This window comes from Bacillus rossius, chromosome 1, assembly GCF_032445375.1.
Source record: "Bacillus rossius redtenbacheri isolate Brsri chromosome 1, Brsri_v3, whole genome shotgun sequence".
NCBI classification, from domain to species: Eukaryota; Metazoa; Arthropoda; class Insecta; order Phasmatodea; family Bacillidae; genus Bacillus; species Bacillus rossius.
The window spans coordinates 166523376-166547963 of NC_086330.1; the positions used below are offsets into that span (position 1 = coordinate 166523376).

General features: G+C 35.2%; 1 protein-coding gene across 1 annotated transcript in view; it reads left to right on the forward strand.

The window, feature by feature from the left end:
• LOC134527097 (discoidin domain-containing receptor 2-like) overlaps positions 1 to 24588 on the forward strand; it is a 745508-nt gene that overhangs the window by 645296 nt on the left and 75624 nt on the right. Inside the window, exon 13 of the mRNA XM_063359451.1 lies at positions 19244 to 19353. Within this exon, the coding sequence (XP_063215521.1) occupies positions 19244 to 19353 (110 nt within the window). The remainder of the gene's footprint in view (positions 1 to 19243; positions 19354 to 24588) is intronic.

Consider the following 24588-nt stretch of genomic DNA (forward strand, 5'->3'; position numbering starts at 1 on the left):
ACAGTGGCACACGTACTGCTTATCTTAGCTCTTGGAATACGGAACGGTGCTGCCACTTGTGGCAGATGGCACGAACCAAAGTTCACAAAGCCAAAGGAAAACTATATAGTATTATCCTTTTCTTAAATTTCAACAATATGGGCAGTAATTTAATAAAATAACATCGAAAATAAGTTCCTAAACAATGGTTTGGTATTTTTCAAAGTATTTTTCACTCTTATAGTAACCGTTTCTTTATTATTTTAGTAATTAGGTCTGTCAATAAAATTATTCAAATGTCGTCGTAGCTTCTGAAACAGCGAATTCTAGCTACAAGTTCGGGAACTACATATGTGTCGTGTCAAAAATGTAATTTAAACTCACTTTGCGTGTATTTATTTATAACGCTCGGCATTATTTTATGTTTTCTATGTTAAATTTTGTGTCCGATTTTTGTATTACTTGTATATTTACAACATAAAAACACACGAATTTCATCGTTACCGATGTCAGATGTTGCATATCACTACCAATTACTGAAAGATACAGATAATTTATTTAAATATATTTTTACAAAACATTACTTTGGAAACCATTTACCAAGATGTATTTCATAATACTACAAACCATTTACTATAGATTTGTGCAACACATTACTACAGAATTTTTTTGCGTGTATGAAATACCTTTTTGGAAAAAAAATCAGTAAACTTTCGATAATCCGGCACGTTTGGAACTTTGCAGTTGCCTTTTTACCTAACACGCCGGATCAACGGACTGTTTATTCCTATATTGATAAACACTAAGCTGTAAAGCAACTAATTCTGAATTATGGTGTTCGGATGAAAAAAAAATGGTTTAGCAGGAACAAAAGATTGAACATTTCTTCGCAAACACAGGTGATAACAGGATTTTTCTGTCAAACTAACTATTTCTGGGCTGTGCTAAGCGCTTCCTACTGCAACGCATGTGCCTACTGTAAAAAGATTTTTAGACTTTAGCTAATAAGTTATAGTTTATTAGGTTAAGTTTCCTTAGTTGTCTTAAGACCGTACATACCTAGGGGGTGCAGGACCATTATGCTTTCCGAGCCCTTGAATTCCGAACTATAGGAAATCTACCGTACTAAATATATCTTGTCAAACTTACGAAAATTAGCACTTATTTTTAAATTCTGATTGATATTAAGTCAAGCATCACATTTTTAAACCGTGGAAAAGATAATAACATTTTTAAATTTGGATATTATCCTTTTATTAGGCTTATAGAAGTCCCCGTATAATTCTGGAAACCAATCCAAAGAATGGTTTACAAATTACTTACACTAAATTAAGCACTGGGCCACAGAAAATATATATAATCGGGCAAGAATTCGAACTAGTAGTACTGTAAACTTTTTTTGTGGTGATGCAGATTTTTTCATGTAAATGTACGAAAAAAAAATTATATAATTTTTTATGTCAATTATATGTATATATATATATATATATATATATATATATATATATATATATATATACTGCGTCATCATTGTACCCTAGGTGGATTTGACATGTGCCGAAAAACAAGAAAAAAATAAAAACATAACCAAAATATTCAAATGATCCTATTACTTTCCAATGGGTAGTATACATTGATTTATTTGTGTATAGTGTGTGGAGGTTTTGGTAATACTCTTGTACAAAACAAATTTGGCCCCGTCGTATTATTGGCCCGGTTAACGTCTCTGGTTAATTCGAAGCGTTTTAACAAATATAGAGCGAGGTAGCGCACTGATAAGTCATTGAACTGCCATTTCAGAAGACTTGGGTTTTGACTTAAATTGATGAACGTCTCATTTTGGAAAGAGAGGGGGTGGGGTGATGTAATATTGGTGACAGGAAAATAGGATTCTTTGAAACGTCCACTACAGCTAAACTATTCGCTTGAGGCTAATAATAACAATACAATCTTAAAGTCAGATCTAACGGCGACGGGGAACGCTGACGCCAATGCTTACCCCGTGGCCCCGCAGTGACGTAACCGCGTGGCAGCGAACACTGAAATACGTATTAGGCGCGGCTGGCGTTCAGTCGCAAGCGAGCTAGCAACGAAAGTACTTAGCCGATGTACCTACTCCATACGACTTTTATTCTTTACGTTAGAGTGTAAACAACATTTTGTCAAAAGAATACTTTAAATTATTTTGTAATATATTTAATTTACGCAAGCAACGTGAAAAAATCTAACGCGTGACACCCAATTCTAACCGGCCGCCTGGACTTCCCGAGCAGACAGATGTGGGCTCTATGGACGAGGACAGAAGGGCGCCAGGAAAGCGCCACGGACTCGGTCCAGGCGGCCCAGAGGGGCAACACGACGCCTCGAGCTGCAGCCGTCTGCATCGGCCCGACCTGCGATAACGCACCGGATATACAATCAGTGGACGTCGACAACCCAGGGGAAACAGAAAATCATAATATCGCACTTTGTAACTTGAATCGAATTCACAAAAAACATAGTGCCCACCTTAATTTTTTTAATCCCATGCATGCCATCCTGATAACTACTTACAATGGTTTCCCAAACACGTTGCAGGTTAATGCTCACGTCCATAAGCCATGTATCTCGATTCCTTCACCAACGTATTTGAATCTGTTCGCGAGTCTCTCTCTCTGTTACATTATTTTGTCTACGAGAATATAAAAGCCAATTAAATAAACAACATTTTTGACGAAAAAAAAAACTTTTACACGGGGAATTCCGTAGCGAATTCTTACCCAACCCTCTCGCATAAAAACAAAATCCCAGAGAAACGCATGTTAGCTTACTGTGAAATAAATTTATGTGCTCTCATATTTTGTCTTTTATGTGTAAAGTCAACGGTTATTATAGGTGCCTAAAAAAACAACATATAAATCACTGTTATTGTTCCAAAAACATTTCCCAAAGTATGTATGTTTAATTTGTATTTAGCAAATAACCCCACTCAGAACTCTTGTTGGGTTACTATCTTGAGCATTTTTTATTTCGTTCAAACGGTTTTGTTTCTCCAGGAAGAAAGTAAAGAGGGTGACCTGCTACGCAGATGTTTTCCATTCGCCCTGAACCTTACTTACATCTCTCTCTTCCCATTTTCTCTCTTTCTCTATCTTTCGCCATCTTTTAAGATTCCGCTCGTTCTGTTTGTTTCCAGTTTATGTTCGCGTCGTAAAATTCTCGTTACCTCTCGCAGACTTCCTCATTTTCTGCTACTGGAGCACTGTCATCAGCAAATGTTGAATTATTTTTTTCTTTTTCCACAAGTGTATCTGCCAAGGCAGAAGTGTGTTTTAGGTTTTAAAAGTTTTAAATTCCGAAATAAAATATTAGTTTACTTTTCGTGGACAAAGGGCATTATACAAGTTAAATGTCTAAATAAAATTGTATTGTTATTGTGTAAGCCTATGTTCTCGTAAATATTTTATTATATTATTATGTTGAAAAAGCTACTATAAAAATATATTATTCGGGGAGAAATTATTCACAGCCATTTGAATAGGCTGCTTAAAACCATTTAAGTTATTTTAATATTTCAAATTGGCATTTTTTCAAGTAATTACCGGGATAGTTTTTTGACATTTAGGTCATTTAATATTGACGCTTTACTGTTTACAATAATAGACATATAGTTAATTAAATATAAATATACAATGTATTATGGTAATTAGTAGTGTACAATAGTATGTCGAGCGCCAATCTTCAGTTTGTGGAGCCATTAAGCCGACCGCCATCTTGGATTGTGACGTAATGGCAGCGATTTTGGATGTCACTGACCATGACCTTTGACTTTAACACGTCCTTGACCTAAAATGACTCAAGAATCGGCAAAATCAGCCAAAATTTCTAATTTTTGAAGGAAAAAATCCGCCAAAATATCTCAAAAAAATTGAAAAATAAAAAAATTCTCTACTGTGAGAGAAAAATTCCTTTTTCGAGAGAAAATTTCCCGTTTTTGTTCTCAAGTATGCAAACAGCTTCGATATTCCTAAAAACGGCATACAATTCCTTAACGACAAGACACTCTAAACACATATTACTATTTAGGATGCCATGGCCGCCATATTATACTAATACATAACCATTGTGATTTTTTTTAAGGCCACCATCTTGAAAATCCACAATTTGTATGCTAGAATTTCGGGAAAAAATTTAAAATTTATAAAAAATAATATAAAAAATTACACCGCCATCTTAGATTATGACGTCAATATCGCCATTTTAAAACCTCATAAATATGATCTTATTTTAATGGGAAAAATATAAAAATTATTTGAAAAATTAATTAGTCAAATTCTAATAAAATATTATTTGAAAAACGCACATCATGGATCTCGGAATCCTCAAGAACGAACCCATCGAGGGCAAAACGTTTAAAATGATGACAAATCCTTCCTCTATGCTCTATGGAAGTCACCGACTGACTGACCTCCCACAACTAATGCCAAGGTATATATATCGACAGCTAGTATGATGTGACGTTCATCATTGTGTTTTCGTCTGCTGGTTGTCGCCATCTTGTTTTCATCTACCATTTTATTTTAAGTTTTACCCGCAAGAGTACAGAAATAATTTATTATTACTGTGGCACCCGCCATATTGACTTTTGGACACCATCTTGGAAAAACCTAATTATTAAGCTGTAAAATTGGGAAAAAATTCCAAAATTTATCAAAAAATCTGCAATTAATATACTGATTGATTCGATAAGTTCTTGTCCTTGGCTAGATACTTAACCGATTCAAATATTTTAATTTAACGTAACAAATAATTTTTTCAATAAAGTATGGCGGAAAGACCTAAATAAGCTTAGTTTTATTGCCAACCAGCGTCCTATAAGCCGGTATGTCCCCAATCTTGTAAATTAGTAATAATCAACATAGAAATTTGGGAAGAAGTTATAATTTTTTAATAAATATCACTTATTATTTACTGATTGAACATATGGATTCCCGTCCTTAGTCGATGCTTGACCGATGCAAATATTTTATTTTTATGTAAAAAATACTCATTTATTAAATCGTGTTTAAAATCTTAAAACCAATATAGACTCTTTGTCTATCAGATTTATGTAAGTCGTCACGTCCACCATCTTGCAAAATTTGTATCTATTGACCTAGCAATTGGAAATAAATTCCAAAATTAATAAACAAATACACTTAATTTAATAATGATTGACGCGATGAAAATTTCTGTGTTTGGTTGGATTCTCAGCAAGTGATAAGGCTAACAAAAGCTTAAAATACATGTTTTAATTAAGTTTTTCATTTCCTTTCGTAGAGATTATTAATAATGCAGTATAACAAACAACACAAACAAGATACCTGTCCAACAAATTAAATATTTTTAAGCACTGCCTTACATGGAACTCTATTTTGTTGATGATAGAAATATATTTCAACAGGATCATTTTAAAAGCTTTACATATAGGCAAAGCATCCTTGGACCAAGAGACCAGGTCATGAACAAATTCAAAAGTATATAAGATGTCTCGAAACATCAAAACCTTCTTCTTTGATAGCTAAAATAACATATTTCAAGCAGACAAGAAAAAAAGTATTCGAAATGTTATACCTTAAGTATCAAAAAAATCTATTTCATGCAATTAGACGAACGGAACTTCTTTTTACGCTTATTAAAGTACCAAGACTCCATGAAAAATGTATTATCAAGTACAATATGTTTATAACCAGTAAATATTCAGAGTCACTTCTGATTTTACTATGCACATTTAACGAAAGGATACACAAACAAATACAGGATACGAATTGAATACTCAGTACAATAATGCATTGGACCCACAGAACACGCACTTAACAAACAACGAACACATGGGGCCATACATTTAACGAAAAGGACGCACATTTGGAAGGACAATCAATGAAAAGGAAGCAAAATCGGAAGCACAATAAAAAAAGGAAAACACAATCAAAGAAAAGCAAGCACAAACGGAAGTAAATTCGTCAAAGAGGAAGCGCAATCAACGAAAATGAGGCAAAATTGGAAGCACATTCGTCAAAGAGGAAGCACAATCAACTTAAAGTAAGCACAATTGGAAGTACAATTAAAAAAAAGAAAGCACATTTGAAGCAGAATCAACAAAAAAATGAAAAGGAAGCACATTCGGAAGCACAATCAACATGGAAGCACAATTAGAAGCTCAATCATAAAAAGAAAGCACAATCGGAAGCACTTCAACAAAAAGGAAGCATAATCAACGAAAAGGAAGCAGAATAAAGGTACATGCAATACACACAGGACATGTATTAGGCAAAAAGGAAGCACATATGAACGAAAATTCGATGTGGTGTGATACGATCTCGTCACAGGAATACGATCTCGCCACAGGAATACGATCTCGCCAATATAATGTAGGCTCCAACTGCTCCAGTGCTTCATCAGCTCCATCAGCTCCAAGTGCTACAATTGCTCCAAAAGCTCCAACTGCTCCAAGTACTCCAAAATTCCAAGTACTCCAATGATCCAAGAACTCCAATTCTGCATAGCTGCAAGAGCTACAATGCTCCAATGCTCCAAGAACTCCAAAGCTCCAAATGATCCAACATATCCAACTGCTACAATTGCTCCAAGTGCTTCAAAGCTACAAGTGTGCCAATTCACCTATGCTCCAATAATTACAAAGCTCCAATCACTCAAACAGATCCAATTTGCTCCAAGTGCTCTAAAGCTCCATTCACTCAAAGAGCTCCAATGCGACAATTTGCTCCATTAGACCAACAGCTCCAAGTGCTTCATAGCCTAAATTGGTCCAATTGCCGCATCATCACAATCTTCTCCAATTTCTCCAACTTCTCCAATTGGTTCCAGTGTTCCAAATGCTCTATGTGCTCCAACTGCTGCATCTACATTCGGCTCCAACTGATATAATTTGCATTTTGTGATCGAAATTGCCCTGATAATATTAGAAAAAATTATGCACAATTGGAAGCACAATAAGAGAAAATGAAGCATATTAAAAAAAAGGAAGCACATCCGAAAGCAAATTCGACAGATACGAAGCACAATCGACAAAAAGTACGCACATTTGGAAAGTAAATTCAACACAAAAGAAGCACATTTAACAAAAGAAGGCACATTTTGACGTACATTCAACTCAGTAAGATGCGATCGTCAATTTTCCGGTGGGATATAATGCCTTTAACAGTCATTGGCTTCAACGGTCATTGACTCCAACAGTCGTTGGCTCCAACAATCAATGGTGCCAAAAGTATTTAGCTCCAAAAAGTCATAGGCCTATCTTGTATTTGGGTACTAGACTAATAGTCTACGAAGCTACGAGTCTTTAAGACTACAATACTTCAATAATAAATATAAAATGAAAATTGAAAACAATGCTAAAACTGCTTCAGCCAGCTTTGAAATTCTCCTTTGTTGCGCAAGGATAGAGTTCTCTTAAAAGCCATTTTTTTTGTAATTTTGTTTTTTTATTTTTTAAAAGTATTTTGTAAGTTTTTTATTTCAATTTTTTTATAGTTTATTTTATTTTGCTGTGATTATCCTGATATAAGAAAAACTTGCGTTAGTTTTCTCCATATCATCCTCATTATTTCTGCCAATAAATTGTTTGTTTTCTCCGAGTTCTTCTGGTTATTTGTGAGAAATAGGTCTCTGCATGAATTATTTTTTCCTAAATGGCCATGCAATTTTATTCAGGGTTTCACGTAAATAGTTACTTTCTGCTACTAATTCAGCACTTAAAATATTTTTTATCTGGTGGAATTAAAACAAAATTATATTTACTCAATCCAATAATATGTGTTGAAACGGCTGAGAAACACTAAAATGATGGACGAATTTTCTTCTCCTTGGTGTATAGTGAAGCCTTCCTTGACTTGCGATCGTTAGTCAGCATCTCCCATTCCACACAAAAGAAATAAATAATTTTTACCACAACACAACACGTGACGACATCTGTTGGCAATTATCGGGACTACTTGCAACAAGATCTTTTGCATGAAATAAATTAACTTTTCCGTTGAATGGTGCCTAAGACGGTTAAGATTCATGTAGGCTCGTAGACTTGTAACCACGTGAACTTGTAGCTATATATATTCTCATAGCCTCTTAGACTTGTAGCTTCGTAGCCAGTTGAAACCTTGATGTCTTGTAGTCCAGAAGTCTCGTAACTTCGTAGACTCCTAGTCTAATAGCAAATAGGAGATGGGCCAAAGACCTTTTTGAGCTAAATACTTTTGGCACCATTGACTGTTGGAGCCAAAGACTGTTGGAGCCAATGACTGTTGTAGCAAATGACCGTTGGAGCCAATGACATTTGCCAATAACATGCCAATAACATTTGGATCCAAATGACTGATGGAGCCAAAGTCCATAGGAGCCATTGAAGATTGGAGCCAATAACTGTTGCAGTCAAAGACCGTTTGAGACTAATGACTGTTGGAGCCAATGACCGTTGGAGCCAGTGATTGTTGGAGGCATTATATCCTATCGTAAAATTGACGATAGCATCTTACAAGAAAATGTGCCTTCTTTTCGTTTAATGTGCGTATACAAGAATGTATTATTTTATCTTACTGCTAAGAATGTATGAATTTGTTAATTTTGCTTCCTTTTTGTCTAATATGCTTCAGGATGTGCTTTCCTTTTTTGAATGTGCATCCTTTTCGTTTATTTTGCTTCCATTTGTGTTTCTTTTTTCTAATATTTTTCCGGCCAAGTTCGATCAAAAAATGCTCATTAAACCAGTTGGAGCCAAATGTAGATGAAACAGTCGGAGCACCTAGAGCTATTGGAGCAAGGGAACAAATTGGAGAAGTTGGAGCAATTGGAGCAGATTGTGCTGATGCAGCAATTGGAGCAATTTAGGCTTTAGATCACTTGGAGCTATTAGAGCTATTAGAGCAAATTGTCGCATTATAGCTCTTTGAGCAAATGGAGCTTTAAATCACTTGGCGCAATTGAAGGTGTTTGAGTGACTAGATATTTGGAACTCTTGGAGCAATTGTGCATTGGAGCACTTGTAGCTTTGAAGCACTTGGAGCACTTGGAGCAATTGGAGCAGTTGGAGCACTTGGATATTTAGATATCTTGGAGCATTGAAGCTATTGGAGCTTTGGAACATGCGAACTCTTGGAGTGTTATAGCTTTTGGAGTTTTGGAGCTCTTGGATCAATTGGAACAGTTGGAGTTGTAAAGGCACATAGAGCTTTGGAGTTGATGGAGCCGATGGGGGAATGGAGCATTTGGAGCCTTCCATATAATGGCGAGATCTTATTCCTTTCACGATAACGTATCACACCACATCGAATTTTCGTTTATATGTGCTTCCTTTTTCCCAAATACATTTCCTGTGTGTATATTGCATGTTCGTTGATTTTGCTCCCTTTCCATTGATTTTGCTTCCTATTGTGCTTCCATTTTGTTGGTTGTGTTTCCTCTTTGACAAATGTGCTTTCAGTTGTGCTTCTTTCTCGTTGATTGTGTTTACTTTTCTTTGTTTTTGCCACCGATTGTGCTTTACTTTCACTGTTTTTGCTTCTAAATGTGCTTCCTTTCAGTTAAATGTTTTTTTTTCTGTGTGTTCGTTGTGTGTTCAGTGCGTGTACTGTGGGTCCATTTTTGTGTACTGTGTGTTCATTGCGTTACCTCTGTGTGAGTGTCATTCGTTAAATGATGTGCGTAGTAAAATCTGAAATGACTCTGAATAGTTACTGGTTCAAAAGCTCTTGGTGTTGATAACACATTTTTCTGAGATTTTTGATCCTAGAGTAAGTGTAAAAGATCTTCCGTTAGTTCTTATTGATTGTAATTGATTTTATGATACTTTAGGTATGACAGTCCAAAGACTTTGCTTTGAATGGATGTCATATGTTACATAAGCTAATGACAAAAATGGTATTCAAGTTCGGAAATGTTTGGTCTATACGACTGACATTGTTCATGACTTAGTCTCGTGGTCCGAAGACACTTGGCCTATACGTATAGCATTTTACATGAACTGGTCGGAATGTATTCTAAGTATCGAAAAGTTAGACTTCCATGTTAGGCATAATGTAAACGTATTTAATTCTTTGAACATGTAACTGGTCTAGAGTTATTTTTTTCAGGCTGAATAATTTATAAACTCCATGAAAGATAAAAAAACAATAAAATTTATTTACTCTTTAGATATTCTTATCACTTGTATAGAATCGAACCAAGGGCGGAAATATATCGCGCTAACCATTATTTTAATAAAATAATTTTTTTCTCGATTTTTTTTAAATTTTTACGAAGTTATGTCAATAAATACCTATTTACAAGATGGCGGTCATAAGGAATTAGTAAAGGCTGGTAGACTAAGAGCATATGCTGCTTTCTGGATTTTGAACATGATTTATTATTCAGTTTGTTTTACATAAAGTTGAAATATTTTTTTGGTCAAGGATCGAAGAAAGGACAAAATTCATAAATTTTATTAGTAAATGAATGAGCAATTTTTTCATCAATAATTATGAATTTTTCCCGAATTTATAGGTTAATTATTACGAATTTACAAGATGGGAGACATATCAGCTTATAGGAGACTGGTTGGCTAGAAAACTAAGCTTATTTAAGACTTCCCACCATATTTTATTAAAAATCTTATTTTTTACATAAAATTAATAATTAACTCCGGTCAAGTATCTAACCGAGGACCGGAACTGATCGAATCTATCAGTATATTAATTGAAGATTTCTTGATGAATTTTGGAATTTTTCCCGAATATAACTAAATAATTACGAATTTCCAATTTGGCGCGTAAATGTCCAGATGGCGGGCACCACAGGAAAAAAAAATGATTCCTGCACTCTAGCCGGTAAAACTTAAAATAATATTTCGGCAGTGCACTCTAGTATACGAAAACAAGATGACGACCACCAGCAGACGAAAACAAGATGACGGACGTCACGTCATACTAGCTGTCGATATATTCACCTTGGCATTATAGTCCACTCATTATAGACATAAAAAAGGTATTCTGGTGCAAAAGGTTGAGGAGTTTTGAAAATTGGTAGGATTGAAGACTTGGGTGTCCTGTATATAACCTTAAGTTTGCGACCTTGAACGACCGCCGCGTCCGCCGCCATCTTGAAAAAATGGTGCCCAATTTAGCTTTTTTGCAAATAACTTATTTCCTGAAGATTTTAGAGAAAAATGTTTAAGATAATAAATGAAGAAGATTACATTTTCTACAAAATTACTCATAAGCATTTTTTTTTCGTCAGACCTAAAGTTTCCGAGTTACAGGGCCAAAACATCAAGTGAGTGGTTATAAACTGTAGAAAATCAGTATTTACAAGCTACGTTTCACCAATTTCCCGCCCAATAGCGTACGAAAAAACGTTTCATGCAATAAATAAATAAAAAACCTCTTACTTCTACCAACTCTTTTCCACCCCACCCCCGAGGACGAGTTGAGTTCCGCGTTTTTTAATGCGCATGAACTCCGCGCACCATTGCTTCGCTCTTCCATTGTTGAAAACAAGATTCACTTGACCTACAGACAATGCGTGCGGTAGTTTTTACATGTGGTTTTAAGAAACATACGGCTAAATATAAGAAAGGTTAAGAGATATTACTTTTTTTAAATGCGAAAATGTATTATTTAAGCTTATAATAGTGATTTCCAGGGAAAATTTCATGCCTGCCTATGAATACTGTATGTTAAACGAAACAAAGTATTTCTTTGCTAGTAATTTGTTATTTACAGATCATTTAATTTTACTTATTTGCAGTATAAAAAGTTCTTCAGACTAGGTATTCTTTGTAATGGGGGCCATATGACTAATACGTATGTGGCTATTTGGTATCTTAATAGGACTATGTGGATTTATGCAAATGCATTGTTTAAAAATTTAATTATCATTTACTCGTATGTGTGGTCTATAATATCTTTTTCTGGAACTCGTTGGCTATAATTGTAAACTTTTACATGTATTAAAAACACAGCAAAGTGTATATTAATTTTTTTTTGTTTGCTGGCATTCAGTTGTTGAAATTAACACATTTATGCTATATAAATAATGCACAAAGTACAGATAGTTGAAGCCTTTTATATTTAATATCTGATAAATATGATTAATAAGTTTTGTTCACCTTCCTGAAACGAGATAAATAGCGGATCCTGATGCACGTTATTGGTGGCTTCGGATCTCTAGATCATTCCTGACATCTTGAAGAATGTAACCGCCGCCATCTTGTCTCCTGTCAATATCGTGTCTACCATTTCATTTTGCATTTTTTTTCCTGTAAGGGTTCTCAAATTTTCCCATGAACCTATGGAAGATCCTTCTATAAATAAATTTCTCTCAGGTTTATGACAGCATGCCATGAGGTGGGAAGCCTATATATGAAGAGAAGGACATAGGCGTACCTGGTCGTCAGCATCTGTTGCAGGCCCCCCTGTTTCTACGACAAATACCAGCAGTCAGCAGAAAGTGGCCAGTGTGCTTTGTTGTTCAGTGGTTGCTTCTCACACAGGCCATGGCGAACAGTAATGAGTATTTGTGCTTTATTTGTGAAAGAACCTTGAGCGAGGGAACCACAATTGAGGTGAAACAAAAAGGCATGGATAAATTTCGTGAGAGTAGCATAAAACGAGACGATGGTAAGAGTTCTACGTTTTTGGTGAATCAACAGTCTGTTACTGTGCATGATGCATGCCGTAAACAGTACATTAATGAAAAACTTATCGCAGCAGCAAAACGACGTGGGCAAAGCAACACTGTGTTACAAGATGCACCGTCATCATCGCGACGATCTGCACCAGCATTTGACTTTAAAATGTTTTGTTTCTTATGCAATGTAGAAATTAGTGAAGAATATTTGGTTAATTTGAAGAAAACCCTAATAAGCGACCGAAATACAATATATGAAGTAAGAAGTCTGACAATGAAAGAAAACATTTTAATGTGCGCCCAAAACCGGCATGATGACTGGGGTAAAGCCATCTCTGAACGCATATGCAATGTACAGGTTTTGGTTGCAGTAGAGGGGCGCTACCACAGTAAGTGCTTGAAGAAATTGTACAGTCCGGTACAATCGGAAAAGAAAAGAGGCTACCGACCGGCTTCAAACGTTGACGAAGCCATGGAAGAGATTTACTTGTATTTAGAAAATAACGGTGAAGAATGACAGTTCTCCATGGATGAATTGATGCATGTAATCGAAGGAGATTACCGGCCAGATCCCAGAACTGTAAAAGCTCGGTTATTGAAAAAATATGGCGAGGATATATCGATTGTTGTGACACACAAAGGAACTCTAATATGCTTCAGAAACACTGGTTTTAAAATATGAACAGAATCATGGTATGCTTCGAAGAAAACTGATGCGGTGGAGGAACGCTTAAGAGTTGTGCAAGCAGCAGCGAATATTATTTTGGAAGATATTCGCTACCAAGTTTACGAAACAAAGGAATAACCACCTTCAGATCAGTTTCTCGAAGACGTTGACACAGTAATACCGAAAACATTGCTCTGTTTTCTCGAACAAGTGATTGTCAAACATAAACGTGGCAATACTGACAAATGGCTTGTTAAATGTAAGACTATAGCCCATGCAATAATCGCAAATACCAGACCACGGTCATTTTTGTCTGCATTGCAAATCGGTGTTGGTACTTATTTGTACAAGAAATTTGGCTCGCAGCAGCTACTAGACGTTTTGTCAGCTTTGGGATTTTCAGCATCGTACAGGGAATGTGTGTTGTTTGAAATATCAACTATTATGCGTCCACCAATCGGAATCCTCGCAGGAGCATTCTCGCAGTTTGTCTTCGACAATGCTGACTTCAATACAAATACTTTAGATGGCTTGAATACTTTCCACGCCATGGGAGGAATCCACTGTGTGACACCTAAGGATGCTATTGCTCCAGACCAAGCTATTCTTCGTAGAGAAACGATGCCTTCAGCTAAAGTCGTCGGACAGTTTGGAAATGTGCCCACATAGATTTTTAGAAGGAATAACCAGTCGGGGCTGCAAGAAATTGTCATTCAATATCTTGAGACAGTACATCCATGTAAGAATGATGTGTTACCTTCGAGTTGGGATTTGCTGTGGCTGTATGGTAAAAGTGCGAATATGCTGTCAATTCCAAGTTGGAATGGTTTCATGGAGGAAGCTACACAGGACAAACCCTTCAAAATATCACAAGTACTGTGCTTGCCTTTCATCAATGCCCCGCCAAACAACCATGATACAATATTCACTACTCTTCTGTCAGCTGCAGAAAAATGCAGAAGTTTGAAGCAGAAAACATGATTCATCACTTTCGATCAACCACTTTATATCAAAGCTAGAGATATTATTGCCAGTCACCCTGGTCCAGAATTACATCATGTTGCCCTCAGACTTGGTGGTTTTCACTGTGTAATGTCATTCATGGGATGTATTGGTTATGTAATGAATGGCAGTGGTTTGAAGGAACTATTGTCCACCATATACGCTGAACACACTGTAGAGAAAATGCTGAGCGCACATGCATCAGGGCTCATATTTTATGTCATCAGGCGATAGCTAATATAGTTTGGCATGATGTAGACATATCAGAGGAGGAAGAAACTGGAATGATGTTGCTACTCAATAAAAATGATAAAGCTGCTGTACTGGCAATGAATAACAATGAGTGCTACAAATCGGTCTCACAAAAATTTAAAGATCGTTTAGCACAACTTGAGGCAAATGGACCAACGGCAAAGCTTTGGGTGCAATACTTACACATGGTTTCATTACTAAAACAGTTCATTGAAGCGGAACGTATGGGAAATTGGCAGCTTCATTTAGAGACTATGCAACAAATGCTGCCTTACTTCCATGCTTGCGGCCACTTCCTTTATGCAAAGTCAAGTCATCTGCACTTGCAGGATATGTTCGCACTGGAAGAAAAAATGGATCCGGCTGAATACGAGCTCTTTACAAAGAAAGGCCATTTCACCATCAGGCGGTCAGATAAATTTTGGTCCGGCATTTGGTCGGATATGACCATAGAACAGACACTAATGCGCACCATGAAGAGCATTGGTGGTCTGGTCTGACACATGGACGCGGTATGACGGACAGTGTCTTAACCATGTGGACACTAGGGATGCTCTATCTGCATAATGTCTGTGAAGAAATAGAAGAATTCAGCAACATCCGAACAGGAACAACAGAGCAGCATGTTGATATGCGCCCAACACATATGCAACGTGACAGGAACGATGTGATAAAGATTACAGAATGGTTGTCACAACATAATCCGTTTCCGCAAGTCGACAGATTACTCTCCATCAACAGTGGCATCGTTGGTGTTGGAACATTAAATTGCCATATGGCCCGAGAAATTGGTGCTGTGGCTGTCACAAAGACTGTTGGCAACAATTTTGGCTCCTTAAAATTCAATCGTAAAGATGTAGTACTTTCGTTGGGAGCAGCAAACAGCAGTATCAAAGTAGATAACATTCCTATTTTCATCAATCCACTGCTGTTGTTTCAAAGAATCTGTATCGCCAAAAAAAGTGATGAAGAATTGAAAAATTATTTCAAATATGAACTTGCACCATTCCCTCTATCATTATTTAATGAGGATGGTATGCAAAAAGGAGCAAAATCGTCACTGTTTAAAGCATTTAGTCCAGTGGACAAACCTGTAGGCCTACAACTGAATGACAGCTTGCATGTATTGGATGGCGGCTTCTTGTTGCATCGAGTGGTATGGCATCGCAACGATTCTTATGGCACAATATGCATGTACTACGTGCAATATGTCCAAAGGCACTTTGGTCCTAGTACAGTTGTAGTCTTTGACGGTTATCCAGCGAACGCTGCTAGCCGTAATACAAAGAGTGCAGAAAGATGTCGACGCTCCAGAGCACATGTCTACTGATATAATTTTTGGTGAAGATATGATTCCGCCTGTTTCGCAAGAAATTTTTTTTGCGAGCGATGCTAATAAAAGGAATTTAATTTCAATGTTGGTTACAAAGTTTGAAGAAAATAATTTTACAGTGAAGCAGGCAGTAGAAGATGCGGATGTGCTCATCATTCAGACCGCCATCGACATGTCGTCAACATTTACACGTGTTTTTGTTGTCGGAGCAGATATAGATTTGTTGGTTCTCTTAACTGCAAAGGCGAGAAATCATTCAAATATTTTTTTGCTGAAACCGACAATTGGCAAAAGTGTAGAAACACTTTATTCGACACGAAGCCTGAAATATAACGAACATGTGGCTAAGAATATTTTGTTTTTACATGCAATCAGTGGTTGTGATACCACCTCTGCTCTATTTAATCAAGGTAAATTGAAGTTCCTCAGTCTCTTGGGAAAAAACGAATCGTTGCTTCACACTGCAGCAACCTTCAAAGACATAGAAGCAGACGTAGAGGCTCTCGCCGCAGCTGGTGAAACATTCTTATTGGCACTGTATGGTGGATCGTCTGCAGAGGACACATTGGATTCACTACGCTTCAAAACTTTTGTGAAATCTGTGTCCAAGAACAAATTTCATCTTGCATCCCTTCCACCCACAAGAGATGCTGCAAGACAACACTGTCTGCGAACATACCACAAAGTCGCGATGTGGTGTGATAGTGAAAAAGATCCTGAAAAATATGGCTGGCAGAAAACGAAACATGGGCTCGATGCTATTCGCACTACGTCAGAACCAGCCCCCGACATCATTTTAAAATCGATATCCTGTAAATGTAAAAAAGGGTGTGCAGGAGCATGTGGATGTCAGAAAATTGGCTTAAAGTGCTCGGTGATGTGTCTTTACTGCAATGGGACAGCATGTGAAAACATTCCCGATTTAGTAGCGGATTCTGACTCAGAAGACACATTCGAGGATGATGACGTCCTCGATTCTTTGAAGAGGGTGTTGGAGGAGGACGGATACGAGCAAGACTCTAAAGATTGTGAGCATAGTGAACCAAGGACATCGTTTAGTACAAAACGACAGCAAACATACATGTAAGCTTTAAGCAAGGATTGTTTTGAGCAAGGACTGTTTTGAGCGTGGATTAGGCCTACAAGGGATACCACATTTAAAAAAAACGCGCCGCTCAACTCTACCTCATGGGTGGTATGGAATCGAGTTGATTGAATGATAAACTTTTATTACTTTATTGCTTAAAACAACTTTTAGTAAGCTAATGGGCAGATAATCGGCCCAAAGTAACTTGCTAATGCGGATATAATGCAATTTTAAAATATTTGCCTCAGTTTTCAGCCCTATAACTCAAAAAATTTAGGTCTGACGAAAAAAGCACAAAGATGCAATTTTGTATATAATTTTATCCTCTATATTTTTATTTGAAACATTTTTCTGTAAAACATTCAGGAACTAAGTTATTTGCAAAAAACCTATTTTGAGCGCCATTTTTTCAAGATGGCGGTGGTTGCGGCTGTCGCCCATGGTCGCAAACTTAAGGTTATATTTCAGGCTCCCAAGTCTACAATCCTGCCAAGTTTCAAAACTCCTCAACCTTTTGCACCAAAAATATACCTAATGGGTGGACTATTAGTGGTGGAAGGTTTTTTGTCGGTGACTTCCATAGAGGAAGGATTAGTCATCATTTTAATTTGTCCATGACGTAGGCACGTTTTTAAAATAATATTTTAAAAGCATTTGGTTAATTAATTTTTTTAATAATTTTTAAATCTTTTCCATTTAAATTATATAATATTTACGGATTTTCAAGATCGCAATCTTGTCATAATCTTAGTTCACGGAGTGATTTTATTTTTGTTTTTATTATTTTTTATAAATTTTAAATTTTCCTCCGAAATTCAAGCATAAATATTACGTCTTTTTAAGATCGCGGTTGAAAATAAAATTGCAATGTTCCTTAATCCAAGATGACATCCATAACTAAAGGTGAAACGATGACATCATACACATTTTAGTGGGCAGGCGTAACTAAACATGTAACATTTCTAGAACCCAACACGGCGACGAAAAAGGACATGTGCAATGGTGTTTTTAAATCTGTTTTTATTAAAATTTATTTGATAATTTTTTGTACATTTTAAAAAATTTCCCGATTTTAAGGCATTAAATTAACGGATTTTCAAGATCGTGGCAAAAAAAATTCAACTGTTATGACTTAATACAAGATGGCGGCCATGGCATCCTAATCGTCAAGGTGCGGTTTAAAGCGGCTTGTTAAGGAATTTAACTCTTTTTAGGAATTTCGAAGTAGTTGGCATTTTTGAGGATTCAAACAGGAAATTTTCTCTTGAAACGGGAGCTTTTCCTTCGAAACAGACAATTTTTTTTATTTTTAAAATTTTTTAAGATTTTTTGGCGAAATTATTTTTTCCAAAAGTGAAAATTTTGGGCATATTTGCCGAATTGTGGGCAAATTCTGAATGTAAAGGTCATGTCAAAGTCAAAGGTCAAGCTTAAGGTCATCCATGATGGCAGTGGTGACTTCACAATTCAAGATGGTGGTCAGTTCCACAGCTTCACAGCCTGAATGAAGCCTGTGCCGGACATACTATTGTATCGTACTGTAATTGTTTGCACGTGTGGACCCTGTTTAAATGGTATATTAAAGAAGTTTATTTTGATTGGTTACAATAAATCATAAATCAAAATCAAGGTATACTAACATAGTTTTTCATACAAATTTTTAATATGTGCACCTTCAGTTACACGGCACACATCCAACCTAAAGTCCAATTCTCCACACACTTTGATTAACAAGTCCGGAGTAATGGAAGCAATAGGCAAATCATTAAGTAACGGCGCCCTTAAGGAAAAAAATGGCATGGCGTTATTTCAGTTGAACGTTGTGGCCAGGGAAAAAGAGCTCTGTCGTCTCGAATTTCCTATACCATCGGCGGATATTTTTGCCACATGGGAGATCACAATTCTATTTTAAACTAAACGCACGTTGAACTGATATTATAGAAGCACTCTTAGCAAATTGCAAAACACAAAGCACTTTACGCTCAGGAATCGCCACTTTGCAAGGTGCCGCTGCAAGCGAGAAAACATCAAAGCAGTGTTCGTGCATGCGCTTATCGAAAACGGTTTGATTTAATCTTTAATTATGATCTTCAATCCAACCCTCTGCAACGCCTAGAGTTTATACTATTACAATTTATAACTGGGACGTTCTTTTATGAACGTACTGTGTTAAGAAATGTTATGCACTTCAACAGGTTGCTCGAAGGATTAAATGTAAAGTGGGGAATGAGTAGTTTGATATCTGTCCCCTTTTTTAGAGGGAACATGTATGTTTTTTTGTCGGTAGGTCCACCTGTGCGAAGCGGAAAGCGTCCCCGAATATGGGACGTCTTCGTGTCACAAGAAGCAGCTGGTGATAGTGAAGTCGCTCTGGCGAGGCTGTGGAGACGCGACAAGGTGAGTCGAATAGTCCTCACGTCTCTGTAAACACGGCAAAGTTGTGCACCTGAGCGTGCATATAAAATAAAAACATAACAGTTTGAAGAATTGCACTGTATTTTATTTTTAAGTTATACTTATTTGGGTGCGTTGAGAATGAAATTTCAGCATGCAACGAAATTTGCGCGCACATTAAATTGAAAATTAAATGCCCAAGCACGTTTCTGCTATACGCAAGCTACGCATTCGTCAAGATGACGAACCCGCGTGTTGAAGCGTAATCTTTTTCCTATATATTAGTTTTCGTAAATATAAATGGACGTGCCAAGTGAAACTTTATAAAAGTGAAATTTTTACAGAATTAATTTACTCTCTAACAATTACTTGTCATAAAAAGTAAAAAATTAAAATATTTGAAATACTTATTTTTTGTTTCCTTTAATTTAACGAACGTTACGTTACTTTTTATATATTATTCCAACAAAAAGTAACAGTCTAAAAGTTATATTTTTTGATTCCGAAATTATTTCAATTTAATTTAAAATGAAAACAAATATGTAGGCCTATATCTTCTAACGTCTTTAAAGAAGCAAAATTTATATCAAAATTGTTGACCTATACATCAAATAAATATTAAATCAGTTATTTTGCAATCCACTTTAAGAACTAGGGAAAGATAATCTGCGCTGTGAAAAATTAACAAGGGTGCAACAACAGGAACAGACTTCATGGAAGCAGTAAAAATCCAATTTTCGTTACAACAACAGAACGATCAGTAAATAGAACATTCCGAACCTTATTTATTAAGAGTTCCGCATGTTGCAGAAACAGTTATAACATGTAACTTCAAACCTAACATATTGTTGACCATATATTAAAAGTAGGTATTTATAATCATCCAAGTAATTATTTGTATTAGTTTAAATATTACTTTTCAACGTTCTTTGAGTTCTTATTTGTTTGTGTAGTAATATTTTTCACCTTTTGTTGTTAAAAGCTATAAAAAAAGATCGTTATATTTTACACTACAGAAAATATTATTAATTTCCAAAATTCAAATGTGAATATTAACGTTATATTTTAGAAATTATGGTTAGTAATTTTATTTTTATTTAGTGAATTTCTAAATATCAAACAATTTTTAATGCAGGCAGTTTAATAAAATTCTGACATCAAACACTGTAAAAATCATTAATTTTATATTAGACCGTAGGGCACTAGGATACTTTATGGAGATGATAAAACACTTTATTTTATTTCCTGTTTTAAGTAGATTTTGAAGAAATACTATTTATTGTAGCCGTTACCATGGTGTGACTTCCGGAAAATTTTTATATAGTTTTCATTTCATGGTCCATTCACCCCAAAAATATAGCCAACTTAAGAATTTGTGTCTATATATATATATATATATATATATATATATATATATATATATCACATTTTTATGGATACGATAACAGACGTATTTTTTTACAAAGCACTTCCAAACTGTTACATAAAATATAGTTATGTAAAATCTCGGTCGAGTTCGTTAATGGGCAGAGCCATACCAAAGAGGTAGAAATCAGGAAGGTTTTCTGAAAAACAGAAAAATTGCTATAAATCTTATGTGGAATGTAACATTTTTAAACGTCTTATATCTCTTAATAGTAATACCATAAATTTTGTCTAAACAAATTTTTGATACTACCTACTATACCTGCAAGGAGTTGTATATTCTCTGTTTGAAATAAGAATATAAATAGAACTTCTTTACCATGTAAACCATTGAATATGTTATTATTTTGGTTTAAAAATCTAAATATTATCTCAAACTTTTGTTAAAATAATTTAAATTTAACCAACCATTACTAAAAGCGGTGGAAAACCACAGTTTGAAAGTAAAAAAATAATTACTTTTTTATTAAGTTATACTAATCAAATCCGTTTTAATATATTGTATCAATCCCAAATTTTATCTAAAACTTTGATTGAAACAATTTTTGATGAAACAAATTTTAACCGTAAAAACTAGGAATGAAATTTAAAAAGAATTCAAAACATACTTTGCATCAAATTCGTTCAAATTTATTTTAAACCAACTTATAATATCTTAAACCTTGGTGCAAAAACAATCAAACGCCCACGTTATTGATGCAAGGGATGAAACATAGTGTTAGAAGGTTCAACAAATAACTACTTTATTTATCATAACATGAAATTCGTTCTAAGTTTTTCAATGCTGGATGCACTGAGTTAAAAACATTCATAATATTTTCACTGCATGAAAAATGGTAAAATGTTTAATTGGCCATTTTGTAATTTTGGAGTATATAAAAATGTTCCAGAATTTTATTGAAGCTTCCAAAATATTTATATAAGTAATAAGAAGTTCTAAATCTACCTTCACCTGTAGGCTGTGCCGAAAGGTATTTTTTGTTTCATTTCATGACTCGTAGGTCTTATCATACGGTGGGTGTCAGTATCGCGTGTCTATAGGAATATACATGATTTTAAAAAGTACTATAGACGAACGGATTCTTGTATGGTGTGGGTACAATAACACAAAATATGTTATTTAAATTAATAACACAAAAGAGAAGGGATATTATACAAGTGTAGTGTAGCTGTAGCTGACGCTGGTACTTGTACGTGATGTCAGTTTCAGGGGACCGCCATCTTGTATTTTACCATTTTGGTGAACTTCACCTTCAAATTTCCCAAAATTAATTTTAAAATTTCCAAAGTAAACTTTTTTTTCAACAAAAACATTTCAGTTTTAAGGTAACATTTTTCCCTTTTATCCCACAAAACGTTTGGTGGCTTGTATTGTCAATGAAATAGCGTGAAATTCCGAAAAATTTTCAATTAAACCCCCTACCTTAACCACAACTGAAGTTTGACACGTAAAGTGAATCTTGTCACATCAATGACGTTTCTACCTAAAATTACAAAAATATATTAAAAATTCTTTAAATATTTGTAACAAAAATATATTATATATGTAACTTCCCTACATCATCGAATTCAGAGATCTTGATTCTATCCCGTTGAGGGTAATTGAAAAAATAATATCCTTTCTCCGAAATGTAGACAGGATACTACCTACTAGCAGTTACCAAAATATATATACTATTCCCACCAGTGTGACATCATAACAGCCACGGTAGCCACTATTTTTGATACTATTGTCGTTTTATAGATGGTGTTATTGCCAAAGCCACATAGCTTCATTCGTTAGCTGCAAGAGTGTACCAGTTTTAATCACCTGGCACATACACAATCGCCACCTTTTGGTCGTCATAGCTGCCATCTTAAACATCATAAGCAATCGTAAAATATTATGAAAATATTCCCAAAAATATACGGTATTGAAATCATTCAATAGTTTAAAGCACCATTGATGGTACCCATACGGTCTCGCTGGCTCTCTCGAAAATATTTATATTTATTTTTAACACTTGAAAATCATTTCATGGTAGTTTTCCTATATTTTTCTGAATGGAAACATGTAATTTCTGATTTAAACCTATTTTGTAAATGTGTATTTTTCCAAAAAAATATTTTATATATCTAACAATACTGGGAAGAAATTGATACTGCAATTAGATAAATGGTTTAATATTTACAAAAAATTTGGTGATTAAAAGTTTAGGGTTTTATCATAAGCGTTATAAATAAAAAATAAACCTATCCTGAAAACTAAACATCATATTGCAATGATTTTTGGGTAGATAAATGTCTCATGGTCTACAATGTTTACAAAATATTCATGAAATGAAAAATTTATTAGGTACTGTAGACTACAATCCACGTAGCATACTCTAAAGTCATATTAGTTATGTATCACGTATTCCCTAGAATCATACTCGGAACTCTTTGCGCCTATAGATCCAATATTTCACAAACAGGGTAACCTTCAGCCAATTATAATTGACAATATAAGATAAGAACTGTATAGCATAGATTTGATTTGGCAGATCATGAGATGCAATACTCGGTATTCTTAACAACAGTCTGTAAATACCTTCATCCTTATGAGACTGTCTACAACTCAGGATACACACACAGGCCTTTTGAACACAAACTAATTACCATAATGTAACAAAATTATTTACAAGTTCGACACTATCGACGCATATCTATCATCGACGCACAATCGACGCACATGCACCATTGTACATGTAAAATATTAATTTTCGTTGCACAAACGACGCTTAATCTTCATTATCATACATTTTGACGCAAATTCATCATATTTGTCGTGAAATTCTATGTACATTTGCCATCAGTTACGCGCAAAAGGACATATATTTATCACAGATGCACATTACCACACATATTAATCATCCACGCACATTTCCACGCACAATTGATTGCATATCCACTATCACCGATCCATAATCCACGCATATTTTACATAACCAACATACAATACCTATCACGATCATTTATCAACACACATTTCTGCGCGCTTTTTTAATTATCAACGCAAATTTTGTCACACATTCATCATCGACGCACAATATTGCGCATAATTATTCATTATAGACGCTAAAATCAATAAATATACGCCATCTTATACGCACAAAATTACGCACATAGGCCTACATCAACGCACGATTCAATGCACATTCACCATCGTTATCGCTTTATTCGACGCAAATTTACCATTATCGACGCACATTCGCCATCATTGACACACAGTCGTAATAATCGACGCAAAATAATAATTATCGTCCCACCATAATAATTATCGATGCACAATTCATCGCAAATTTGAAATCATCGACGGACATTCATTATCATCGACGCACAAACGATGCCTATTTATTTTCATCGATGAACAATTTGAGGCACATGTTCTGTTATCGACGCCCATTGCGAACAACATTTGTTAACATCGATGCCCCATTCGACCAAATTCATCATTATCGACAAAAAATTCTACATACATTCACCATCAAATACGTAAAGTTCAACGCACATAAACAAATTTAAACACTTATACACGACAGACACTCATATAGCAAAAACAAAATACACACCAACATTCCCTGTGCACCAAAATCGACGTACATATAATTTACATTTTTCATGACAAGATAAAAACAGAATTTATTACTTGTTAAGTATAATTTATGATCAATTTAAATGCAAAATTATTTTGAATTTCATGTTTATATTTTTTCTATTAATTTTTATTCTCTCAGTACTTAAAGTATACAGCATATCTCATTTGTGTGCGAAAAATACCCTGCCCAAACAGAA